Source organism: Lissotriton vulgaris, chromosome 1_1, assembly GCF_964263255.1.
Source record: "Lissotriton vulgaris chromosome 1_1, aLisVul1.2, whole genome shotgun sequence".
NCBI lineage: Eukaryota > Metazoa > Chordata > Amphibia > Caudata > Salamandridae > Lissotriton > Lissotriton vulgaris.
Genome location: NC_141685.1, coordinates 172,188,949 through 172,211,783, shown reverse-complemented (window position 1 = coordinate 172,211,783; position 22,835 = coordinate 172,188,949). Strand labels below are relative to the sequence as shown.

Genomic DNA, 22,835 nt, shown 5'->3' with positions numbered 1-22,835 from the left:
GTGGTGACCACGGGAAATGGTTGCAGGGGGGCCTTTAGTTTGCGGCCGCTCTTTCCACTGGCTTGGCACGTGGGGCAAGATCGGCAATGCTGGAGTACATCATTCCTCATTTTGGGCCAGAAGAAGTGGGTTACTAGGCGGCTGTAGGTTTTATCCTGACCCAGGTGTCCAGCCAGGGGGACATCGTGGGCCAGGTTTAGCAAGAAGTCTCTAAAACGGAGGGGCACCACTAGCACTCGGCTGGCCCCCAACTCCGCGATCCTTTGTTCACTGTATAGCAGATCATTGTCCCAGTAGATCCAATGTGTTCCGGAGGTATCCCCTGCGCTCTAGGCGAGGGCTTGTTGGCGGAGTCCCTCGAGGGAGGGACAGGTCTTTTGCTCTTGGCGAAACTGTTCCTGTGTGGGTCCCCCCTCTTGATGCCACTGGTCGAGGCCAGCGAGGTCCGGAGGTTCAGCTGGTTCTGGGGGGACGGCACGGTCGGTGTCTTCGACTGGGGCGACCGGGGGAGGAGGCGCCGGCCATTCGGGTTCCTCTTGTCGGGGATTGGCACGGGCGGCCATGGACCGGGTGGTGACGCACGCCCAGTCCGGGACGCCCAACATCCCCAGGTGTTCTCTTCGTTCTACGGCTGCCCAGGGAGAGCTTTCAAGGTCATTTCCCAGGAGACAGTCTACGGGAGCATCATCTCGGACCGTTACTTTCAACATGCCGGAGACCCCTCCCCATTCGAAAGGGACGCAGGCCATCCGACACAGACTTTCCGAGTTATCGGCTGAACGGACAGGGCAGAGAATGTTTGGTATGAACTGTTCTGGGGTCACCAGGTGACAGCGGACGGCTGTTACACTGGCCCCGGTGTCACGGAGGGCTTCGGCCTGGCGTCCATTGATGCTCACCCATTAGCTGTACTTCCGGGTGTTAGCGGGTAGGGGGACCCGCGGGACCATGTCTTTCCCCCTAAGCATGCTAAAGTCATGGCGGCTGGCTCCCATTCTTGATGCTCTTGTTCGTATTCTTCCTGCTCCTCGGAGATCTGTTCTTCCCCTAGGGCAGCAGCGGCCACTTGGCGGGGTCTTGGGCTCTGGTACTGCGGGCAATTTGGGTCGTTTGCATAGTGGCCGACTCGTTGGCATCGGTGACACGTGACATTGGCTCTGTATCCCGGTCGCGCCGGGGTGCTGCCCCGGTTGGCCGGGGGGGTGGTGCTGGTAGCGGGGGCGACCGGAGCGTTGTCTCTTCCTCGCCCTTGGCCCCCTCCTCCTCCTCGGGGACGGTGCTGACCGTTGTTGTTCCGGTTCTGTTCATAGGATCCATTTCGGCCCACTCTGGTGATTTCCCACCGGTCAGCCTCGGCTGCGAGCTGCCGTGGATCAGTCAATTTGCTGTCGAGGAGGTGCTGCCGGAGCTCAATGAAGCAATTGTTTGATAGATGCTCCCACACCATGAGGTTGAAGAGTTGTTCGTACGTTGTGACATTGCTTCCTTTGATCCAGCCCTCGAAGGCTCGGCTAAAATAGTTCACGTAGTCCACCCAAGTTGTACCCGGGATGCGGGTGCAGTCTCGGAACCTCTGACGGTACATCTCGGGTGTGAGCCCATAGCGGGTGAGGAGGGCAGCTTTCATGTGGTCATAGGAGGTCATCTGATGGTCCGGGAGCTGTAGCAGGGCATCGCGGCCCTCATTGAGGAATCTCCCCCATAGACCGGCTCCCCAATCGCTTCGATCGATCCGGTGGGCGGTCATAGCGATTTCGTAGGCCTTGAACCATTGCTGGATGTCGTCCTCTCGGAAGTATTCTCGAACGACATCCTTGGGGATGTGTACCTTTTTCTCTGTTGCCCCTGGGTCGCGGGGTTGCTCGGGCACCCCTAATTCTCTGTTCTGCTTGCGTAAGTCTATCTCAGCTAGTTTGCGCTCGTGTTCATACGCCAGCCTCTTTTCCTCGAGCTCCCTTTGTCTCTGTTTTTCCTCTCTTTCTTCTCGGAGACGCAGGTGCTCTAAGCTTATTTTTTGTTCGGCCAGTTTAAGTTCAACATCCATTTTGAGCCGGGCCATTTCTAGTTCATGTAGTCGTGTTCTTTCTCGTTCCTGGATCTCGTCTTGCGAGAGACCCGTTCTTTGCTCCTCGGGGGCCGTGGTGTTTTTTTCTACTGCTGCGATGTTTTGGTCGGTGGTTCCCACGGCCCCGGTTTCTGCCCAGGACTCTAGGGCATGCTTGAAATCGTCTTTGGTACTTAGACCGGTGGTAGCGATACCTAGTTCGATGCAGAATTGTTTTAGTTCACGATGGCTGTACTCGTCCAATTTCTCCATTCGAAATTTCTCGGTGGATCCGCTTTCTTTGGTTGTCATCGTGATTTCGTCGTGGGGTGAGCTACTCTCTGTACGATTATGCGGTGATTCGGATCGCGCCGCTGGCCACCAATGTTAGACGGACCGGGAGGGTCGGCCGAGGACAAGGGGAGAGGTCTCCGGGGAGAGCCGTCTCCAGCGATCGTACAGACAAGTAACTTCCCCCCCACAGACGGACACCACACCAGGATAAGGTTCAACGATACTTTATCAGCAATTCTTTAGGTACGGTAAAATTATACAAGGAGGTCTGGACTCAGGGGTCCCCTCGATTCTGGTCTCTGGATTGGGAAAAGGGTAGCGGGACAGTCTTGTTACCAATAGATGAAAATAGCTCTCAATCCTCGAGCTCGGCGTTCTAGATGATCGGGCCGCGGCGGAGCCAGCAGGTCCCGAGATGGATGAAGGAAGCGACGGTCCGCGGCGGAGCCAGCAGGTCCCGATGAAGATGGTGGTTACAAACGGTCCGCGGCCACGCCAGCAGGTCCCGACGACGATGAAGGTTACGAAGGTTGCGGCAGCGCCAACAGGCAGGACGAAGGTTCGCAAGGCAGGGCTACGGCAGCGCCAGTAGTCCGTCAAGGATGAGTTCTTCACTGCGTCTCTCGACTCCAGGATACAACTGCCTTCCTGCTCTGGAGCTGCCCCAGTTATAGGGCTGGTGCCCTTTGATGTCCGGACCCTCGCACTTGGAGGTTGGGGGGTCCGGGATGAAGGGGTCCAGACACCCAGCAGGGGGTGGAGCCAGCGCCCGGGGAGGTTGTGGCGAGCGGCACCTGGCGAGGGAGAACCATCGACACCTCTTTCTCCCATTGACCTGCCAAGTAGTCCGCTCACCTCCTGGGTGGATGGTGGTGCCGGGATGTCTGAGGCCTGGCCAGGCCCAGGGTTGGGGTCGATCGGGGGCCACGCGGCCTCGTGGCGGAGTGTCCAAGATGGCGCCCAGGCTGGGCGCGCGGGCCAGTAATGGATCGGGCCCACGAGGTCGATATGTTCAGAGGCAAGGGTCCCGGAGGGGACGGAAAACGTGAAGTGGTGGTGTGTGACACTTGAGGGACCGGGCTCGGGCCTGGTCGGGCAGAGGGGGAGCGGCCCTTCACGTGGCCTGTCCAACAAGATCTAATTAGACAAGCGACATTCCTCCAGTCCCTGATAAGGCATACGACGTTCTCATAACAAATCAAACCTATGACAACCTGGACAATCCGTGCGGCCATTGTTTTGATTTCACAGAGAACTTTAGTAAAGAATGTGCTAACGAGCAAGTCGTATGACATCTTTATTGACGTATCTATGTCCATCCTTACGTCAATCTCGGCACCTTTAAGGTATAAATATTGCCGATCTTGCCCTATGCAAACACACGCGTGGTGACAAGACGGAGCAGCCACACTTGCCGAAGCCGAGAGCAGAAGCAGACCCCGCTGGCAGCAGCCCCGCCTTCCTGACGCGCTGAGAGACGCGCTGCTATCTCAAGCCGAGAGACCCAGCACCGGCGCTTCTGGGCAGCCCTCGCAGGCAGCCTGGAATATCTAGAGCAGAGAAAGAGATACCATTCCTCATTCATCCTAACTTCCAGGTACAGAACTGAATAACCCCTCGCAGAGAATTCTTTAGTTATTCACTTGGCAAAAACAAACTTAACTTAAACTGTAACTTTCTATTCCCGCCCACGCATTAGACTTAGGTCAGGTACACGGGGTAGGCGTATTTAGAAACACCAGTTGAGTACGTTTAGTCAAATGTATATGTGTATGTAAATATATTTTAATCATTTTAAACATCATATGGCTCAGAAACCATATCAATGTTTTTACAGTATTATTTTATACTATTGCTTCTAATGTATGCACTTTACTTAACTATAAGTATTGCAATAATATCGATCCATTTCTCTTGTATGAGAAAAAAGACTGATCAATAAATAACACCTTTTTATTGAACACGCCCGTCTCTTTCCTTTTCTCTACATTCTGATGAGACTAAGAATGCACGTACTGACTGAGTAAAATAATTGCCTTGTGCTCACACGACTCTGGAGATTGACTCTTGATTAGGGGAGAGCAAAGTTGTCATGTTCTATGGTTGTCAGAAACTAAATCCCTTCTTGTCTAATCAGGGGAGGTAATTCTCTCTTGAACATTCGAGAAAGTTTCTAGCGAACTCTGAGCTTAGCTGGCAAACCCAAAACTTTAAGTCTAGTATCGACAGTAGTAGACCTAGTTAACGTCTGGTCTAGGCCTTTACTGCTGTAGGTATTATTCCAATGCGCAGAGCCTATTGGGAAATTAGGAACTACACTACATGGCGCCCAACGTGTTTGGAAAGGGCGATAAAACTAACGTAAGACATTTAGAGTAACTCAGTCGTGCTTTCTCACTCAGACCTCTTTTCCCAAATACTCCAAAGACGTCTGGAGTGGGTGAAAGGTCATATCCGCCAGACCTCGCAGGAGGGAACTCCTATGTATGGTTCTTGGTATAGTCAACGTTGAAGGATACACTGTTCCAAAATATTGTGCATCTAATCTTTGTTTCCATAAAGAAACCTGATCTGCAAATAAACATAATACCATCTGGTCAGTAAAATGGATGAAAGTGATGAGGAAAGAGAAACAGTTAGATTAGCAACTGAACTCGCAGCAGCTGATGCTACCATGCAGGCTGCAGACGCGGAAATAATACTCATTCCGGTCGTCAAAAGGAGATCTATAACCCTAAAACTTATAGAAAATGGACTGACACCTAGAGGTGGCACAGTCATATTCGTAATTGAGGCACACGAATATCGGCAGACAGAGGTATACTATACATGGATACATTTTCCAGCAGCTAATGCTGTAACAAAGTACTTCCACTATTACAAAATAGAGGAACCTCCTGAAACGTACACTCCTTTCGAGGAGGTGGAAGTACCACTCAAATTCCAAGAGCATTTGCTCTTATTTGATGGCGCCCTAATACATAACAATCACATTACAAGGCTCGGTCCTTTAGGTAGACCAGGAGCAACGTGGCCGGTCCTAGCCGGATACACACCACATCCAGACATCGATAGGATGCCTGCAGCAGAGCTGTTAATACAGCTAAAACAATTACTAAAAATTCATAGACAATTAGTTCAGTATGTAATGCGGACTTCAACAATTCAGCCAGCGATTAAACTTCCACAGCTGACCCCTCACCAGGGGAACACAAATAAAATTACACCACAGAACATCCAATCCTGCCTAGGTAAAGTTCCAGCTAAACGGGAACAAATACCATTCTGGTTGGCACAGAAAATTACCTAAATAGAGGCGGTGTTTCCTGACACCACCCCGCTGGAAAAACACAGGATTCTGACTATATGTCTCCCAATGGGAATCGCACCACACATAGAGGACTGTGACACTTGGGGTACAGTATTTGCTTCCATCTACACAAAAACGCACGGTGTCCCATCCATTTCGGTGATACCAGATGTGCTAAAACAAATTCAAGATGAATACGGTCCAGAACCTGCTTTAACTCTTGGTATGAAATTACTGAAAGACTTCAAGCAGGTCTCGGCTATATTATTAGCCAACATAAAAGGTGAAGCAGCAAACGTGGCGATCCGCCAAAGGTTAAAAGAGACAGATATAGCAGACCAACCAGCTGAAATTGCCAGAATCATAGAAAAATCCTATGAGGAACTAGGCAGAGATAGTTTAGGTGGAATACCATTAAAACCGCAACTGACTGACAGTCCAGAAAAAATATTTTTTAATAATAATTCACCCAAAAAGAACTGGGATGGAAACAAACAATCCAATCCTAAAGAAAAGAAATTCCAGTCCAGAGGAAGGTCTCCTAGGCGAAGAGGAAAATCTCCAAACCGAAGACAGAGGTCACCACAGAATGACCCCTCTGGGAATAGATATAACCTTAGAAATAGGGATAATATTAAAAAACCTGATAGATATCAAGACATTGATACACGTCCCTCTCAATCTTTTCAGAATTCCTCGCAGAAATCGGAAAGAAGAGGACGATCAGAAGAGCACGCCAAGTCCAAAGACAAGGAACCTGCTCAACTAAAAAAGAAATTACAATTTCCTAAAAAGAAGGTAGCCAGTATCAAGGTAGTTAACCATGCCGAGAATACTGAGGACACAACTGAAAAACGGAGAGTGGGCTCAGACAATGCTAGACAGCGCAGCAGAGGTGAGCATAGCTCGCAAAGTCCTTATGAATCATCTGGAGACAGTGGACACGAATGAATATCTTCAAGTGGAAACTGCAGACACCAGAGTTAGCAAGCCCCACAAGATATACGAGATAACATTACGTATAGAGGGAGATAAGACTAGGAAAATAAGGGGACTATTTTGGGATAACCTCTCCAAGGGCTATGACATCCTTCTAGCTGAAAAAGACTGGCCACCGGAGTTTGTTAGGGGGTGCCCTCATGGCGAAGAAGTAATTATGCCTGCCTTCTCGAATCACATCCCGATTCATAAAAAATATACACTTGCTAGAAAGTGGGCAGTGGCCTTAGCACCTGCTTTATATAAAAATCATGTAGGATGGGATGAGGATTCTCCTCCTCACAAAATCCAGTTAAAATCACAACCAACTGCACAAAGGCAGTACCCAATTAAGCAAGAAGCTAAAAAACAGGTAAATGAAATACTAGATCAGCTAGAATACCAGGGGGTGATTGAAACTTGCACCTCACAAATGAACAACCCTTTGTTTCCGGTCTCCAAACCAGACAATTCATATCGTCTAGTTTTGGATTACCGACACCTTAACACATGTTGCAAAACTTTTGCAGTGCAAAACTCACACAGTGCTGCACTAATGAATAACATAGTGCGCAAAAAATACAAAACAACCTTGGACATTTCCAATGGATTCTTTTGTCAAAACATAGCACCAGGGAGCAGATATGTAACTGCATTCTCAGTAAATGGCACTCAAAAACAATTCTGTCGTTTAGCCCAGGGGTACAAGAACAGCCCGGGGGTATTCTCAGCGAGAGTAACAGAATTACTACAACTATATGATGATGAAGCATTATCTTATGTCGATGACATTTACTTAACAGATGATGACTTGGAGACTCACTTGAAAAGAGTGAACACCATAATACTTGGGTTCGCTGCAGAGGGTTACAAATTCAACTTTAAAAAATCCAGAATTGCCCATCTGACAGTCCTGTTCGAAGGATATGAATTATCAAGTGTAGCCTGGCTGACAATTTTCTAGAAAAATGAGCCGTACACCAGAACTAGAAGAATTAAAAAATCTAAAATATGAAAGAACGTATCCTCTGCCAATCGACATTCTGCCCTTACGACACTACTCTTGTGTAATCTTTACAAACGGAAATGCTCAACCCTCCGTATGGGGAGAACAAGCATACAACCCCACATGTGAGATTACAAAAGAAGTGTGGCGCGGAGGTAAACTGAAACCTCTATTAACAAAGACACACTCAGTAGAAACTAATTCAGAACGACAAACTGAAATAATAGCTTTGAAAATGGCGCTAGATAATGCGGATCGCGAATTCCCGACACTTATAGTGTCAGATTCATATTACTGCGTCAAATCATATAACAGCGATTTGCAGAAATGGATTCAGAACGGTTACAAAGATGACACAGATGCACCAATAAAGCAGAAACTGCTCTGGGAACAGGTAGCTCTTTTACAAAAAAAACTACCAAAGACTCACGTGACTCACTCACTGAGTCATCAACGTGATGGCGTTCACGTTGCAGGGAATTCATTGGCTGAAACAGCCGCAGCGGAAGCCACTCAATTGGCTCCCGTGGATCAAAAAAAGCGTACATTAAAACACATTGACGGTGAAACAGTGCTGGCGGTGAAAACGTCATCAAAAGGCGACTGCTCAGCGTTACCGATCAATTATCCACTCAATTACACATACATAATCGATGCAAACTCCGTCCCTTTTGCTCGAATCCCTGGAGTGGGGGATAGAGTGATTCCAAACATGGACAGGAGAAACTTGTTAATCGCAGACGCTCATAGGGGTGAGGGTCTTGGACACCTCAAACTAAAAGATTCTCTGGAAGAATTACAATCAAGGTACTGGTGGCCAGGCATGAGCCTACATCATACCATGTTTGTAAAAAACTGCCCAAACTGCAACAGAGATCGCAGTGGGGAGAGAAAAAGTTTAATACCTCGTCGCATCAAGGCGGATAATATTATCGGTAAAAAGCAGGGCTTGCGATTAACATACACAGGCTAGTTCCACTTATAATGTAGATCCCCAACACTCGGCTGACGTCCGGACTGTTATACAAGATTTGCGAGTCTAAATGGCATATACGCTAAGAGCATGCTACGTTTGACCACTGTTTTCACTCTAGCCCTCCGGCCGGGGGGGAAACATGGCCAAATGAGCACAGTCCAGCGGGAATCTTTTCACTTCCTTCCTGAGGGTACGGGATGGTGTAAAGAAAAAACTAAGGCAGAAAGCAATCTATAATGGAAAGGATATTAGGTTCGGGAGCTGGGTGGGTCAAACATCTAATAAGTGTCCAACGTAGTCTAAATAACTTGCCAAGAAATTCTCTGAAGGGATTCAGTCCGTACGAATTATTATTCGGAACTAGGATGTTGATCTCTGACCTTGATAGTCAGACTTCAGTGGTTAAAGAAAAAAGCTTTGATGTCAAAGACCATTTGGCTATTTTGCAGGACTTAAACAAAACAAGAAAAGACCTGAGCAACATACAGTTGAAACAACAGCCAACGACCACTGAAGAATCACCACCTGTCCCAGCAAGACCTGTCTGGATTCCAAAAGTCGGGGATCTAGTCAGGGAGAAGATCGCGGTAAAGAAGGAATTTGGGCCTTCTTACAGAAAAGCAGTTGCTGTCTTGTCTGTCAACGGGACAAGATCAGTTGTACTACCGCCCCTTGCTGGTAAAAAGGAGAACCGAGTTGTTTCCATCAACCTGGTAAAACCACAACATGTGGCCGATAACAAACGGTAGGCCAAGTGGACTCCCAATGAGTAGCAGAACACCAAGGTTTGCTACCAGTACAGAGGTTCTAACAAAGAGGCTCATCACATTCGAAACGCCTACAGAAGAACAACAAGGACTATGCAACAATGCAATAGAACTAAGACCTCTGACAACCCAAATAAAAACATTTAGCAGAGACACACCAATCTACAGTGAAGTACCAAGTGAAACTGCAAGAAACAAAAATCCTGAAGCAATTGGAACAATTGACAGAACTGCATCCGGGTACTTCATCAACTTCGATGATTCCTCTGAAGGCTTCAGTGAATCAAAGACACAGCCATCATCAAAATCCTTTAAAGACAAAGCTAAGGAACTTTTGAAACAACTGAAAGAAACATATCTGATCTCTCCATGGATTGAATTTTGGGTGAGTTTTGGTGCATTTATCCTCATACTTTGGCTCATCATGGTATTTACTTTGGGACGCTTCATTGAGGGAAAATATGCTAAAATGGACACAGCAAGTCAGAACATCAACTTGGTCCTCAAGCCACACACATCTTCACACGTCGAGAAAAGAGAACTTTCTCCAGAACTTTCTTCAGCCAACTTCACAGCAAATCCGATACCTGGTGGGGTAGCCTGGGACCACACTGACTATGAAATTTATGGTCCGGTCGAAATCCTGAAGTATCCACACCAAATCAAGATCTCCTTGAGTGACTTTGCAAAACCAAACTCATTTGCTGATGATTGGGACTTCGAAAGCATTAATAATAGGATGTCTGATTTAGTGATGTCTGCTAAATTTACAAAACATGATTATTTGCAGGGTTCTACAAATTATGATAGTATGTATTGCTATAACCACTATGGTAACCATTTCTTACATAAATCTGCACAAGCTAGAACTGTTTTAAATTATAATCAATGGGAACATTGTGCAACACCTCCAAAAGGGAGCTCAAGAACCGTATATGACAAATATTCATATTTTTCAGGTTTTAACACAAGTAATGCTGAAACATTTTATTATAAATTGTCAAACAAGACAGGGATGAAAACCATGATAACCAACACAAAATTGATATATTCAGACTCATTCTTTGAAAAAATGAATACTTTTGGATTTGATTATTGGGACAAAAATGTTGATTTGAAAAGTGTTTGGGGTACAAAAGAATGGCAAGTACAGGGTATAGAAGCTTTGTTTAGAGCCTGCATGATCCCAGAACAAATGATATTTTTAAATGACACTGTTCAACAAACCACCTGTCTTGGCTTAGCCAAAATCAAGGATTTAAATAAACCGTCTATTCCAAAGCCAACAATGTTTAGCAATAGCTCTACAGATGAAGAGATAGACGTAAACCATATTTTAAACCAAAACAGAACACATCCTGATTGGAAACAATGGTTGATCTGGCCCACAGATACAAATAACTGTCAAGACAGATTCCTGAATAAAACACAGGGGTTCAAAATGACCAGGCCAGACCCTAGATATTCCCTAAGACAACACCCAGGGATAATAACAACCTACAGTGTGGGCAAATTATGCCTTCAATGGCTTCATACTTCCACACTGCCTGAAATTAAGCAACACCTAACATTATTTACTGATGGTGCTGACTTGCGTGATTTCATAATGGGACCACGCAAACAGCGTCAAAAGCGTTTCATAGCAGCCTCTGTATATGCAGCATACAATGAGGCCTGGAAGGTTACTCAAATTGAGACAGCAGAAAGAATACGGGAAATTGACCGTATTAATTTGGAAAAATCACTTTCTGTAGTGGACAATGGGTTAATGACTCTGTCCTCCAGAATTTTTTCTTTGGACAGCATTGTGTCTTCAGCAATCGATATATTATCGCAAGACTTACTGTTGTTACAACATGGTCAGTCACAATTGCGTTCTATTGTACAGCTTGGCTGGACGTTACAAAATCTGCGTTCAGGCTATGTGCCTTGGCGTTTAATCAACACAACGTCATTATTCCAAATCTTTAACCTTACTGATAGACAAATCGGTATGGCGCAAAAGGGTGCTGATTATACAATCTTGAGCATTGAAAAACTAGAAAGATTACCAATGACAATGTCAGAACGACCTGTCAGTGAATGGATAATCCATGGAATCATAAATATTCCAATCTCAACCTTCAGGTTTCAATACTGCCAAAAATATATACAGGCTGGCATGTACGAGAAATTGGGAAAGGGGTACCTTAAAACAACATGGAACCTGCCCTATTCACATGCATGTGTCAGTAATAAAGGACAGAAAGTGTTTCTTAGTGGCAACAATTGTGCTATGTCACTAAGCGGCACGCTTCTGTGTAATGGAATTAGTTTGCATGGAGCCTGTGAGGGAAATTCATACAACCTTTCATGTCACCAGCAAGGCGCACCTGCAACTGAAATAGAACCATTCTTTCAAAGACTCTTTAATGGGAGTTACATTCTAATTGTAGACCGCAGATGTTGTAGTCTTATGCCCGGGACTCCTTATCTAGTAACTACAACGGCGAAGGTCAAGTGCTGTGGACGTTCTTTGTTCCCCAGCTCCTTTCCTGACAGGGAGGCAAGGGCATGGCCCAGTTTGAAAATTACTTCTATTCGAATAGATACTTTAAGCAGAATGAAAACAGTGCTTCTTCAGACGCCTACAAGGCTCACGTCGTCAAAAGAAACGTATGATCTACAAGTCGCAAGGACGACTGCAGAGATACATACATTATTATCAACTAATTCCCCCGTACATTTCGCGGAAATCCTGAGCGAAATCTTAAATATTTCTGATGCCACTGGGGTCTCAAAGGTATTTAAGACAGTATTTTCGATGGCATTAACACCATTCAAAGCCATATTGGGTATTTTTCCAGATTTCGTCCATTCGATTTTTGGCGGACTTCCCCTTATTCTGGGACTAATTGCAGGAATCCTATTCCTAGTCCTTATTTTTCGTTATGGCAACCCATGTCACAGAACAAACTCTCGCGACAATGGAAGATACGCTCCTAGCCATTGGATACCGGGACCGGATATCAAAAATCCTGGGACTCTCCCGGCTTAGAGACCTGAACATGACTTGGTTTCTATCATTTCGACCTATGTGGCAAAGGTGTGTTTTACCTGTCTTAAGGTGTCTGCTATGCGGAGAAGAATGCGTGTTAGACATCTGTCTGACTCTACGATCGGATGCGCCAGTGGATGCAGATACACTGTTGGTTCCTACCAAGGTTCACGCTTTGTGCTGCCCTCAAAGGCTGCCTATCCTGATGACGGCATTCGTGGAAGCTTCACCACTACGATTGAAGAGTAGTGAAGTTCAAGATGAAAGCAGCATCGAACAGGTACGACCTTCTGTCAGCAATACAATTAAGAATGTCAATGGAGACAATCATGCGAATGAATGCATGGTTACACTTATTTCCGACTTAGTGGAACTTTCCCAAGAAGATGTTGACAGTTTTTTCGAAAGCCTGACTGATATGATGTTCTCTCCTGAACAGAAATAGAGACTTTTGAGTAAACTCTCACACAGCATTCCCTGAATTCGGCCTTCAACTTTAAAAATAAAGTCACATGAACAATTTTAACTCCAGTTCACGGGCAGCAATTTTTTCAGCAAGCCCCTGAAATATTTTTCTATATATTTTTCCACGGGACACTGATCTTCTGCTTAAAGTAAGAAACTATTCCTAGAGAACTAAGATTTCTATTTTTAGACACTCTATAGACTTTAGCTGCCCGCTGGTATGTTCACAAATATTTTATTATGTGATGAAATGGTCTCGAACTTCCTTTCTGTATAGCCATATTAAGAGCCATTTCATGTGTATTTTTCAAATACCAAATAAGCAATAATGTATACAAATGCGTGATTACTTTAGCATTGTTATACAGCTTAAGTGCATACAATATATATGACTGCAATTGTTCAGTATATTTGAAAATTTCAAAATGCATCTATGTATTTTGGGGTGGTAAGGTATACACTATACTCTATAGTATGTTGTACTATGTTATACTATGCATAGATTAGTAGATATGACCATAGTTAGCGTGGAGTGGGTGTCGTGTATTTCTACAGGTTCTGAATCGATCCCCCTATTCCTGACCCTATTCTGGTTAAACTAACTAGCTAGTCAACTAACAGTCAGCCCATGAGATAAGAAATTCCCCATGATGCAGATACCGTTATCTGACGCAGTCACACTACGGCACAGGAACGTGTTATCTGATTAGGTCATAACGCTTGAGATCTAATTAGACAAGCGACATTCCTCCAGTCCCTGATAAGGCATACGACGTTCTCATAACAAATCAAACCTATGACAACCTGGACAATCCGTGCGGCCATTGTTTTGATTTCACAGAGAACTTTAGTAAAGAATGTGCTAACGAGCAAGTCGTATGACATCTTTATTGACGTATCTATGTCCATCCTTACGTCAATCTCGGCACCTTTAAGGTATAAATATTGCCGATCTTGCCCTATGCAAACACACGCGTGGTGACAAGACGGAGCAGCCACACTTGCCGAAGCCGAGAGCAGAAGCAGACCCCGCTGGCAGCAGCCCCGCCTTCCTGACGCGCTGAGAGACGCGCTGCTATCTCAAGCCGAGAGACCCAGCACTGGCGCTTCTGGGCAGCCCTCGCAGGCAGCCTGGAATATCTAGAGCAGAGAAAGAGATACCATTCCTCATTCATCCTAACTTCCAGGTACAGAACTGAATAACCCCTCGCAGAGAATTCTTTAGTTATTCACTTGGCAAAAACAAACTTAACTTAAACTGTAACTTTCTATTCCCGCCCACGCATTAGACTTAGGTCAGGTACACGGGGTAGGCGTATTTAGAAACACCAGTTGAGTACGTTTAGTCAAATGTATATGTGTATGTAAATATATTTTAATCATTTTAAACATCATATGGCTCAGAAACCATATCAATGTTTTTACAGTATTATTTTATACTATTGCTTCTAATGTATGCACTTTACTTAACTATAAGTATTGCAATAATATCGATCCATTTCTCTTGTATGAGAAAAAAGACTGATCAATAAATAACACCTTTTTATTGAACACGCCCGTCTCTTTCCTTTTCTCTACATTCTGATGAGACTAAGAATGCACGTACTGACTGAGTAAAATAATTGCCTTGTGCTCACACGACTCTGGAGATTGACTCTTGATTAGGGGAGAGCAAAGTTGTCATGTTCTATGGTTGTCAGAAACTAAATCCCTTCTTGTCTAATCAGGGGAGGTAATTCTCTCTTGAACATTCGAGAAAGTTTCTAGCGAACTCTGAGCTTAGCTGGCAAACCCAAAACTTTAAGTCTAGTATCGACAGTAGTAGACCTAGTTAACGTCTGGTCTAGGCCTTTACTGCTGTAGGTATTATTCCAATGCGCAGAGCCTATTGGGAAAATAGGAACTACACTACACTTCGACATGTACAGTGGGAGTTGTAGGCCGTGTGTGCTGTGCGGTGCATCCTGCTTTTTCCTTCCACACCGGCTGCTTTTGAGTGGAGTGGGAGTTGTAGTCCATGTGTGCTGTGCTGTGCATCCTGCTTTTTCCTTCCACACCGGCTGCTTTTGAGTGGAGTGGGAGTTGTAGTCCATGTGTGCTGTGCGGTGCATCCTGCTTTTTCCTTCCACACTGGCTGTTTTTGAGTGAAGTGGTAGTTGTAGGCCGTGTGTGCTGTGCGGTGCATCCTGCTTTTTCCTTCCACATCGGCTGTTTTTGAGTGGAGTGGGTGTTGAAGGCCTTGTAGCTACCTGCTGGTGTCCCTTCTATCCACCTGGCCCACCCCCTCCCATGCATACTGTTTGCACTACGCACCTGCACCACTGAAATCCTTGCACTGCCCCTACCTGCCCTCCATTGCCAGGGCATCAAGATCTGGTGTCCATTGCAGGGCAGAAAGGCAAATTCCTCTTCTTGCCATTACATCTTCACCGGGTGGGGCTTGGAATAAACCAGATCCTTCTGTGCACCCCTCTTCTCAGCTAGTCATCTATTAAACTTTACTCCTCCCAGAGCAGGCCCTGCTATCTACCCCTGCTAGGGCAGCTCCTGTTGCTCCAGGGTGGACCTTACAAAGCATGTTAACAAATTGCTGTATTTAGTGCATGCCTTCGGGTCCCTCACCTCTGTCCTGAGTAGACTCTGCCATGGATGCTGTATCCTCTCCTTGCCGTTGGGTGGACAGAGTAGAGAATTTACTGTCTGTAGCCTGTCCCTGTAGAGGGTGCTTCACCGTCACGCCGGTGTGGCCCCTTTACAGCTTTACTGGCTGCCTGTAGTTAGTGTATGACATGGGTTAGTGGAGTTGTTTTTTTTCTTTACTCCTGGGTGGAGTAAACCGGAGCAATGAAATTCTGTCATTTCCATTTCACATATAATTGGTGATCATAACTAACTCACTCTCAATAACTCACTCACTAACTCTCTCACTCTCACTAACTAAATCTCACTCACTCTCACTAACTCAATAACTCTCCCTCACTAACTCACTCTCTAACTCTCTCACTCTCACTAACTAACTTTCTCACTAATTTTATCACTCTTACTAACTCTCTCAATCTCTCACTAACTATCTCTCACTAATTAACTCACTAAATCTATCACTCTCACTAACAAACTAAGTAACCTTCACTCTCCTGTTATTTATACCCACCCCTTTAACAATAAACACCATAAAAAGCAGGCAGATACAAGTTGCCAGCATTCAAACATAAAAGAAACCTCAAATCATTACTTCTAATTATTAGTTTTTTATCATCGTCATTTTGTTGTACATTATACATCATAACTAAACTAACAAAAATGCTTCTCACACTTCTTTATTATAACATTTCAGCATACTGCAGACTTCTGCACAACACACCTTAAAAAGAAACACAAACTCAATATCTCAAGACCTATTGGCTATGCCAATGCTTGTTTTGTGTATTTCAGCAAGATTACTTCTGGTGGGACTTCTAGTGTCACTTTTTGTCACTATTAAATTAGCTTCACACATTCCCTTTATTGCTGGATTTTGAGACTCTTCACCAGGGGCGTAGGAGACACTAAAATTCTGGGGGGGACAGGGACAACCTTGTGGACTTTCCAGTGACCCCATACAAATCGCCGCCCGCTAAACAAATACAATCGCATACTTTTGAAGTGAAATATTGAGAAAAGCAGTTATGTAATCAGTTTGCATTATGCTTTATTGTTATTTACACTCATATAGTAATCAGACCAAATGTTAAAAAAACATGTATATGTATCTTGCATCTTCATTCACCAAGCAAACAAAGGTCGCTGACTTAGGGTGGGGGCATCGTGTTTGCAAGTGCATTATGGTTTGAAAAGTACCTGCTGCTGTATTCCTTGTCTCCAGCAATTTTCAGGTAACAATAAAAATGTGAAGATAACTTTGGTGATTAATGTTCTTTATTGAGAGAGATCGGAGGTTTGTCTGGTGGAAGTTTTGACTCATGGTAAGGTAGGCACAGTGGGTTAATATGCCTGCTGCAAACAACGTCTACCACGCAGATCACAAATTGCATATCATGTAAATAGGTCAGTGAGTTACTGCTTTTGTCTGAGAGAATCTTTTGGTATTTGCAGTTTATAAGTTAAAATCCTAACATTGAAAGAGAGAGCTATTAACCGTCATCAAAGAGCTGCATGAAAACTTCACGGTATAGATTAGAATCTTATGATTTTTTCCCAGTCTTTCCTTATCCTAATGTTGGAAAATGGGTTCATTAGGATAAAAATCAATTCTGATTATTAAAGAGAACCCCCCAACCATGATGTTATGTTTTAATTTCTGAGTTTGTGCTTCTCTAGTGTTGCAAAGCCGCCTTGTGCCCTGGCACTCCCCAACTTTTTGCTGATTGGTACTGGTGGTACCTGACTCTGACTGACCCTGGTCTCTGCCTGAACAGGCCCAGGGCCAGTGCTATTCTGAAAGAGACACTTAAAGATACAGTGAAAACACCTACATACACTAAGGTGCACTATGGGTTAGGGTACCCTTATCATTGGCATGACCTCTCCTATACGGCCCTAGTACATAATAGGGAAGGGGTATTAGAACTACCTTTTAAGTCCCTAGAATATAATAGGGCATTTCATTTTAGAGGCCAGCAGCCCTTTCTGAGTTTGCATGTGTGCACTGCTGAAGCCTGAGGTCAGTTTAGAAGTAGCCCTGTGTTGTAGGACTGTTTTAAAATGCAAATTGTGCCCAAACTCGACTTTTGGGTTTGGGGAACTTACAAATTGATCAACTACTATGTTGGGGCAAAATTAGGTTAAGTGGAAAAATGTTTTCCCCTTAACTATGGATGTATCATATTTGCTAAATTCTTGAGTCCGTCGGTGCACTCTAATTTTTCTTATTTAAACTCTTTTTTCCGGGTAATTGTTTGTGCAACTTCTACCTAGTGTTTTGTCTAAAAACACTTTACTTCAAACGTATTAGGGAGGATAGGAAAATTCCGTCCTTGTTGGTGAGTGCACACTTCACTTGACATTCAAGTCTTTTCAACTTTTTCTATTTACAAATCAGTCTGAGTCGCTGTTCTTGAGGAATATTATTTATTTCATATTTCCTTTGATCATTCAGTAGTTTTGCTGATTATATTTCATCAGTTTCATTTTGCCATCATATTTCCACATATACCCAATGCATTTCGGGTCGTAAGGGAGACCCTTCCTCAGGGGTCCGTGAATACATGGCCGATACACACTAGTTCTTCGTCATTATTTATTTTGCCGAAATTTACTTTCCCACCCAATCCCACAAAAAATATCGACATTATAATCAACATTGCAAATTACACTCGTGTCTAGCACTAATCACGGAATTACGTCACTATTCATATTGACTCTTTCGGAACATCCTCTAATAATTTTAATTAAATACAGTGTACACCTTAATTTCTTTAACCTTTGATATTACTATACAATACGATATTTGATGCTAGAACATCCCGATCACATGACCGACTGACTACCAATGAAATCAGCCACTTCATCCAACAAGGCTGATCTAAATCTAACTACCTAGGTGATTGGTTACTCATTCTTGCAATTTACACTAATCGCGGGATTACGTTATTATTCTAATTGACTTATTCGGAACACCCATTAGGAATTTTAATTCTATATAGTGCACAACTCAATCCCTTTAATATTACTATAAAATACGATTTTTGATGATCGAACATCCCGATCACATGACCGACTGACTACAAATGAAATCAGCCCGTTCATCCAACGTGGCTGATTTAAATCTAACTACCTAGGTGATTGGTTATTCAACCGGCAACCTACGGACGACGGGAAAACACCAACATCGCAACCACAGAAGTAAGTTATGTTAGAAAATTAAACATAGTTTACATACGGGCAGAGATAGTAATCTGTAATAACCGGCGCCCTACATAATAACACGATGCTCTAACAAGTTAACGATTAAATTCTGCCACTGTATTTAAACGCCGACACAAACGTAATTTATATCTTTAACATGCCAGGGCCGATATTGAATGAAGTGAATAAACACACCATGGAAACCCCGTGATTTAAACCTCCGAATCTATTTAAAATATACACCTATGTATCCTCATCCTAGAGTCAGGATTCTATGTATCACACACTGTCTAACGATGATACTGCAGTTACCAGAAATTTAAAGTGAGTCATTTTTTGTAAACAGATGAAACTATGTTATGAATGATGTATAAGGCTAGCTAAAGTTCCCTGTTCTTTCCTATTCACAGACCCCTGAGGAAGGGTCTCCCTTACAACCCGAAATGCATTGGAAAGACCATTGGAAAAATGATGGCAAAATGAAACTGATTAAATATAATCAGCAAAACTACTGAATGATCAAAGGAAATATGAAATAAATAATATTTCTCAGGAAAAGGGACTCAGACTGATTTGTAAATAGAAAAAGTTGAAAAGACTTGAATGTCAAGTGAAGTGTGCACTCACCAACAAGGACGGAATGTTCCTATCCTCCCTAATACGTATATCATATTTGCTACATAATACATCATCTGCTGCATAATCTAACAATTTCACCCAAAACAATTTTGTAGCTCAAACGTATCAAAAATTATTAAAAGAAATGTGACTTATGTTACTGTGAAGTGCAGGGCCCTTTGGAAAGGCTGACCTTTTAGCTTTCCCACTGCTGCATTTGTATGTTACACAGGTACTAATGAGGCAAAAGCTTTGCAGAGGCTGTTAGTATGTGTAAATATGTCACAATAATAAAGTATCATAAAATGTACCGCATTACACTGCAGCCTTTTTTATTGATGCATCATTTAGTCAACACTGCAACATAATTTTGGTCTCCATTGCTGCCTAACTCCAGTGGCCCGAAAGCATGCTGCACATGTTAAACGTGTCTGTGCATGAAGCAGACACCAAGAAGGTTGCAAACTTAGGGGCTGATTACGATGGCAGATGGACTTCAGTATGTTCGCCATCGAATTGGGGAATGGGACCACTGGCCTTCAAGGTGGCGGCCCCATGATAGGCCTTACAGTGCGACCGCCACTACGGCGTTCACAGTGCATATCTTTTACATTGCAGCAGGTGTTGCTAGCTGCATCATCCGCGGCAATGTAAAAAAAGGGATATGTTACATATTTCACTGCACTACGTGGCAGGCAAAATGCGGTGCCTGCTACATGGTGCAGTGATACCCAGGTCCCATGTCTGGGGGAAAGGGGCCTGCTACGGCCCCCAATGTCCCTTTCCGCCTGCTTTTCCATGGCGGGTGAACCGCCATGGTTAGGCTGGCTGGTAAGGGACATCATAATCCCTAGTGCGGTGCCTGATAGGCACCACCAGCATTGTAGGAACCACAAGCCACTACGCCTCACTGGTGGGCTCAAGGAGCCAGTCGGGTGTGTGGTGGTTGGTCTTTCCGACTGCCAGGGAACCACCCACCACTGTAATATGGCGGGCGGTGATGCAGTCACTGATGGCGGTGGGACAGCTACTGACGTGGTGACGTGGCATTCTCACCGTCATTATAATCACCCCCTACGTTTGGTGTGCATGCAAATCCTACATTGCCAACACCTGGTAAGTTGCACTACTACTGCTGAAAAGGGCCAATGGAGGTACCAATGGGTGAGGTGGGCTATCCTCAAGGGTCTTGTGACCTCAGTGACAGAGTCACGGTCGATCTAGGGTGTGCTTCTTCGTATGCCTGCTCGCAAGACTAGAGGTGAACTGCACATTGGATTGTGGTAGAGAGGCCTTCAAGGTTAACTCACACTTGCCACCGTTAGGGTCCACCTGCGGGTGCTGACACACCAGGGCTTCTAAGGTCTATCGGGCCTTCTAAGGTGTAGCATCGAAATGAGCTCTGTCAGAAGTGTGGTCTGGTGGACAGGTCATGAAGGCTGAACTTGGTTCTCCAGTTCCAAATTCAGCAGCTCTGGCCAGAGTGCCACATCCTCTCCCACACTGAACACCATACTGCCCCACTGAGAGAAACTCGCACTGCCTTCAGCTACAAATCAAGTGTGCTGCGACTGAATTCAAATTATGCACTAGACAACAGCAACATGCTGCCTGAAAAAAATGAATAACACCCTGGAAAAATTAAACACTCATATGGGAAAACAAACATAAGCAAAGCTTGTGAACTGTAATCAGTAACAACATTGTTACCGTAACTGTTTAAAACTCATTATTCAGAAATCAGTGAGTAATTTTGCCTGAAAAGTTCAGGACATGGCTACAGGACCAGGAAGGGACCAGTTTTAATCTCCATTGCTTATATCCTTTCAAAATGTAAACAGTTTGGTTTAAAAAATACCACATCCCGAACACAGAGCCACATTTTATAAGCTACAATAATTAAAACAGTTGAAAACAATCACATTAAACGTTTCCACTCCACCCATCAACCAGGTATTGCACTCCCTTTAGGATTGGTGCACTTCCCCACCCTGGGAAAACAATATTGTTTAAAGAAAGAAGATAAAAAGAAAGTAGCGCTTTCACTGGCAAACTCTGTAAAGTGGCGCTAATGTGTGTGGCTGTAAATAACAATTTGGCCTGTCTGCTGCCCACTCTGTATTGCTTTATTTAGGTATTTATTTATTTTTTTCTCCGTCCTGAGGTTTTTCTTTTGACATTTCCAGCCAAAGTGTTCCACCTTTTTTGGATCCATTTCACAGGGGAACAAATAAAGAAAAGGCAAGAGAGAGTACATAAGAGCTGTCTCTTGAAATCAGCACGTATGGAGGAGAGAGACAGAAAGAGATGGAGGAATAACGAGAGAGGGGAGGAGGGCAGCTGCCAGAGGCAGATCAGGAGAAGTGGACACTGTCCTTGCCTTCTCTGGGAACGAAAGGAAAGGGACAGAGTTTTTTAGTTCTCGCGAAAGCACTGTCGCCAGCGAGATCTATTGTTGTCCACTTGCCTCTCAAGGGAGACAAGAGATGGGTATGCACAGGCCGGACTGGAAATGTGAACGCGGCGCACATCTCCTGTCCCCCTTGGGAGGCAAGTCAGCATGCAGTTTCACTTTCACTTTTGTGAAAACTCGCACCATCGTAGGAGCGGCCCTTGCGGGCTCACTCAGTAAATAAACATTGCCACAGTGCCTACATCGGCACAAATGAAGATTCCTCCAAACTCACCCGGTGTGTCGGCTGGCCGTGGCGCAGTACGGGAAGCACTCCAGCTTCTCCAAATTTCTGTCAGCACGATGCGGGGCTCCCTCCTTAGGCATGGGAGCCCGCAATGCTATCTGCCGCTCTCCCGGGACTTCAGCTCCCGCACTTCACTTCCTCTTTGACACCGGGGCTCCCTCTTCATCACGGGAGCCCCGGAAGGGGACAGGCGCTGCCTACACCGGCCGCACGCGCAAGCTGCAGGGCACGCGAAAGTAACATGTACCACGCATGCGCGGGCAGCCCTCGCCCTCCCAGGTCTCCTCCCCGCCTCGATGTGTTTGCTGTTCCCTGCCTCCCGAGCTTGAGGCAGGGCTACATAGTGTCCTGCTTCGCATCGCTGGGACTGTGGCTGGATTCTTTGGTTAATGCTCGTTTTACCTTTCAGTCAGAACTGTAACAGCATGTGACTAGACTTATGAGGCCGCATCTGTCCTACCTGACTGACCCAGTCCTACTCCGTGTAATGATTCTTGTTTTAACAGTGGGCATCTCAGGAAGCCACGAGAAAGGTGTTTTATCAGTGGCTGTGTTGGTTCAGGCTTGAGAAGATGGTGGGACTGGCAACATGTAGCCTGATGCTTAGCGTTACAGTACCTCTCCAGTCTGATGACATTTCAGGCATTTTGAGGTAATATGGGTGAGCTTTTTTCCTACCCGAGATAGGCTGGGAGAGGAGATGGGTATTCAGTGACAGATGCTTTGCACCACTCCTCTTTGCTGGGAATTCACAGGTCTGACTAGTGTGGCGAACACAACCTTTGTTTTGACCTGTA

General features: G+C 44.8%; 1 protein-coding gene and 1 pseudogene across 1 annotated transcript; both read left to right on the top strand.

The window, feature by feature from the left end:
* The first annotated feature begins 4,943 nt into the window (after positions 1-4,943).
* LOC147738038 (uncharacterized) lies at positions 4,944-6,599 on the top strand (annotated as a pseudogene).
* A 995-nt stretch (positions 6,600-7,594) lies between these two features.
* On the top strand, positions 7,595-8,605 carry LOC147738037 (uncharacterized). The gene has a single exon (XM_086925020.1). The coding sequence runs from the start codon at positions 7,595-7,597 to the stop codon at positions 8,603-8,605; it is 1,011 nt and encodes a 336-aa protein (XP_086781146.1).
* The last annotated feature ends 14,230 nt before the right edge of the window (positions 8,606-22,835 follow it).

Bases quoted from the DNA above. Each gene is read 5' to 3' on its own strand.
- LOC147738037 (XM_086925020.1), top strand. From the start codon at position 7,595: ATGAGCCGTACACCAGAACTAGAAGAATTAAAAAATCTAAAATATGAA.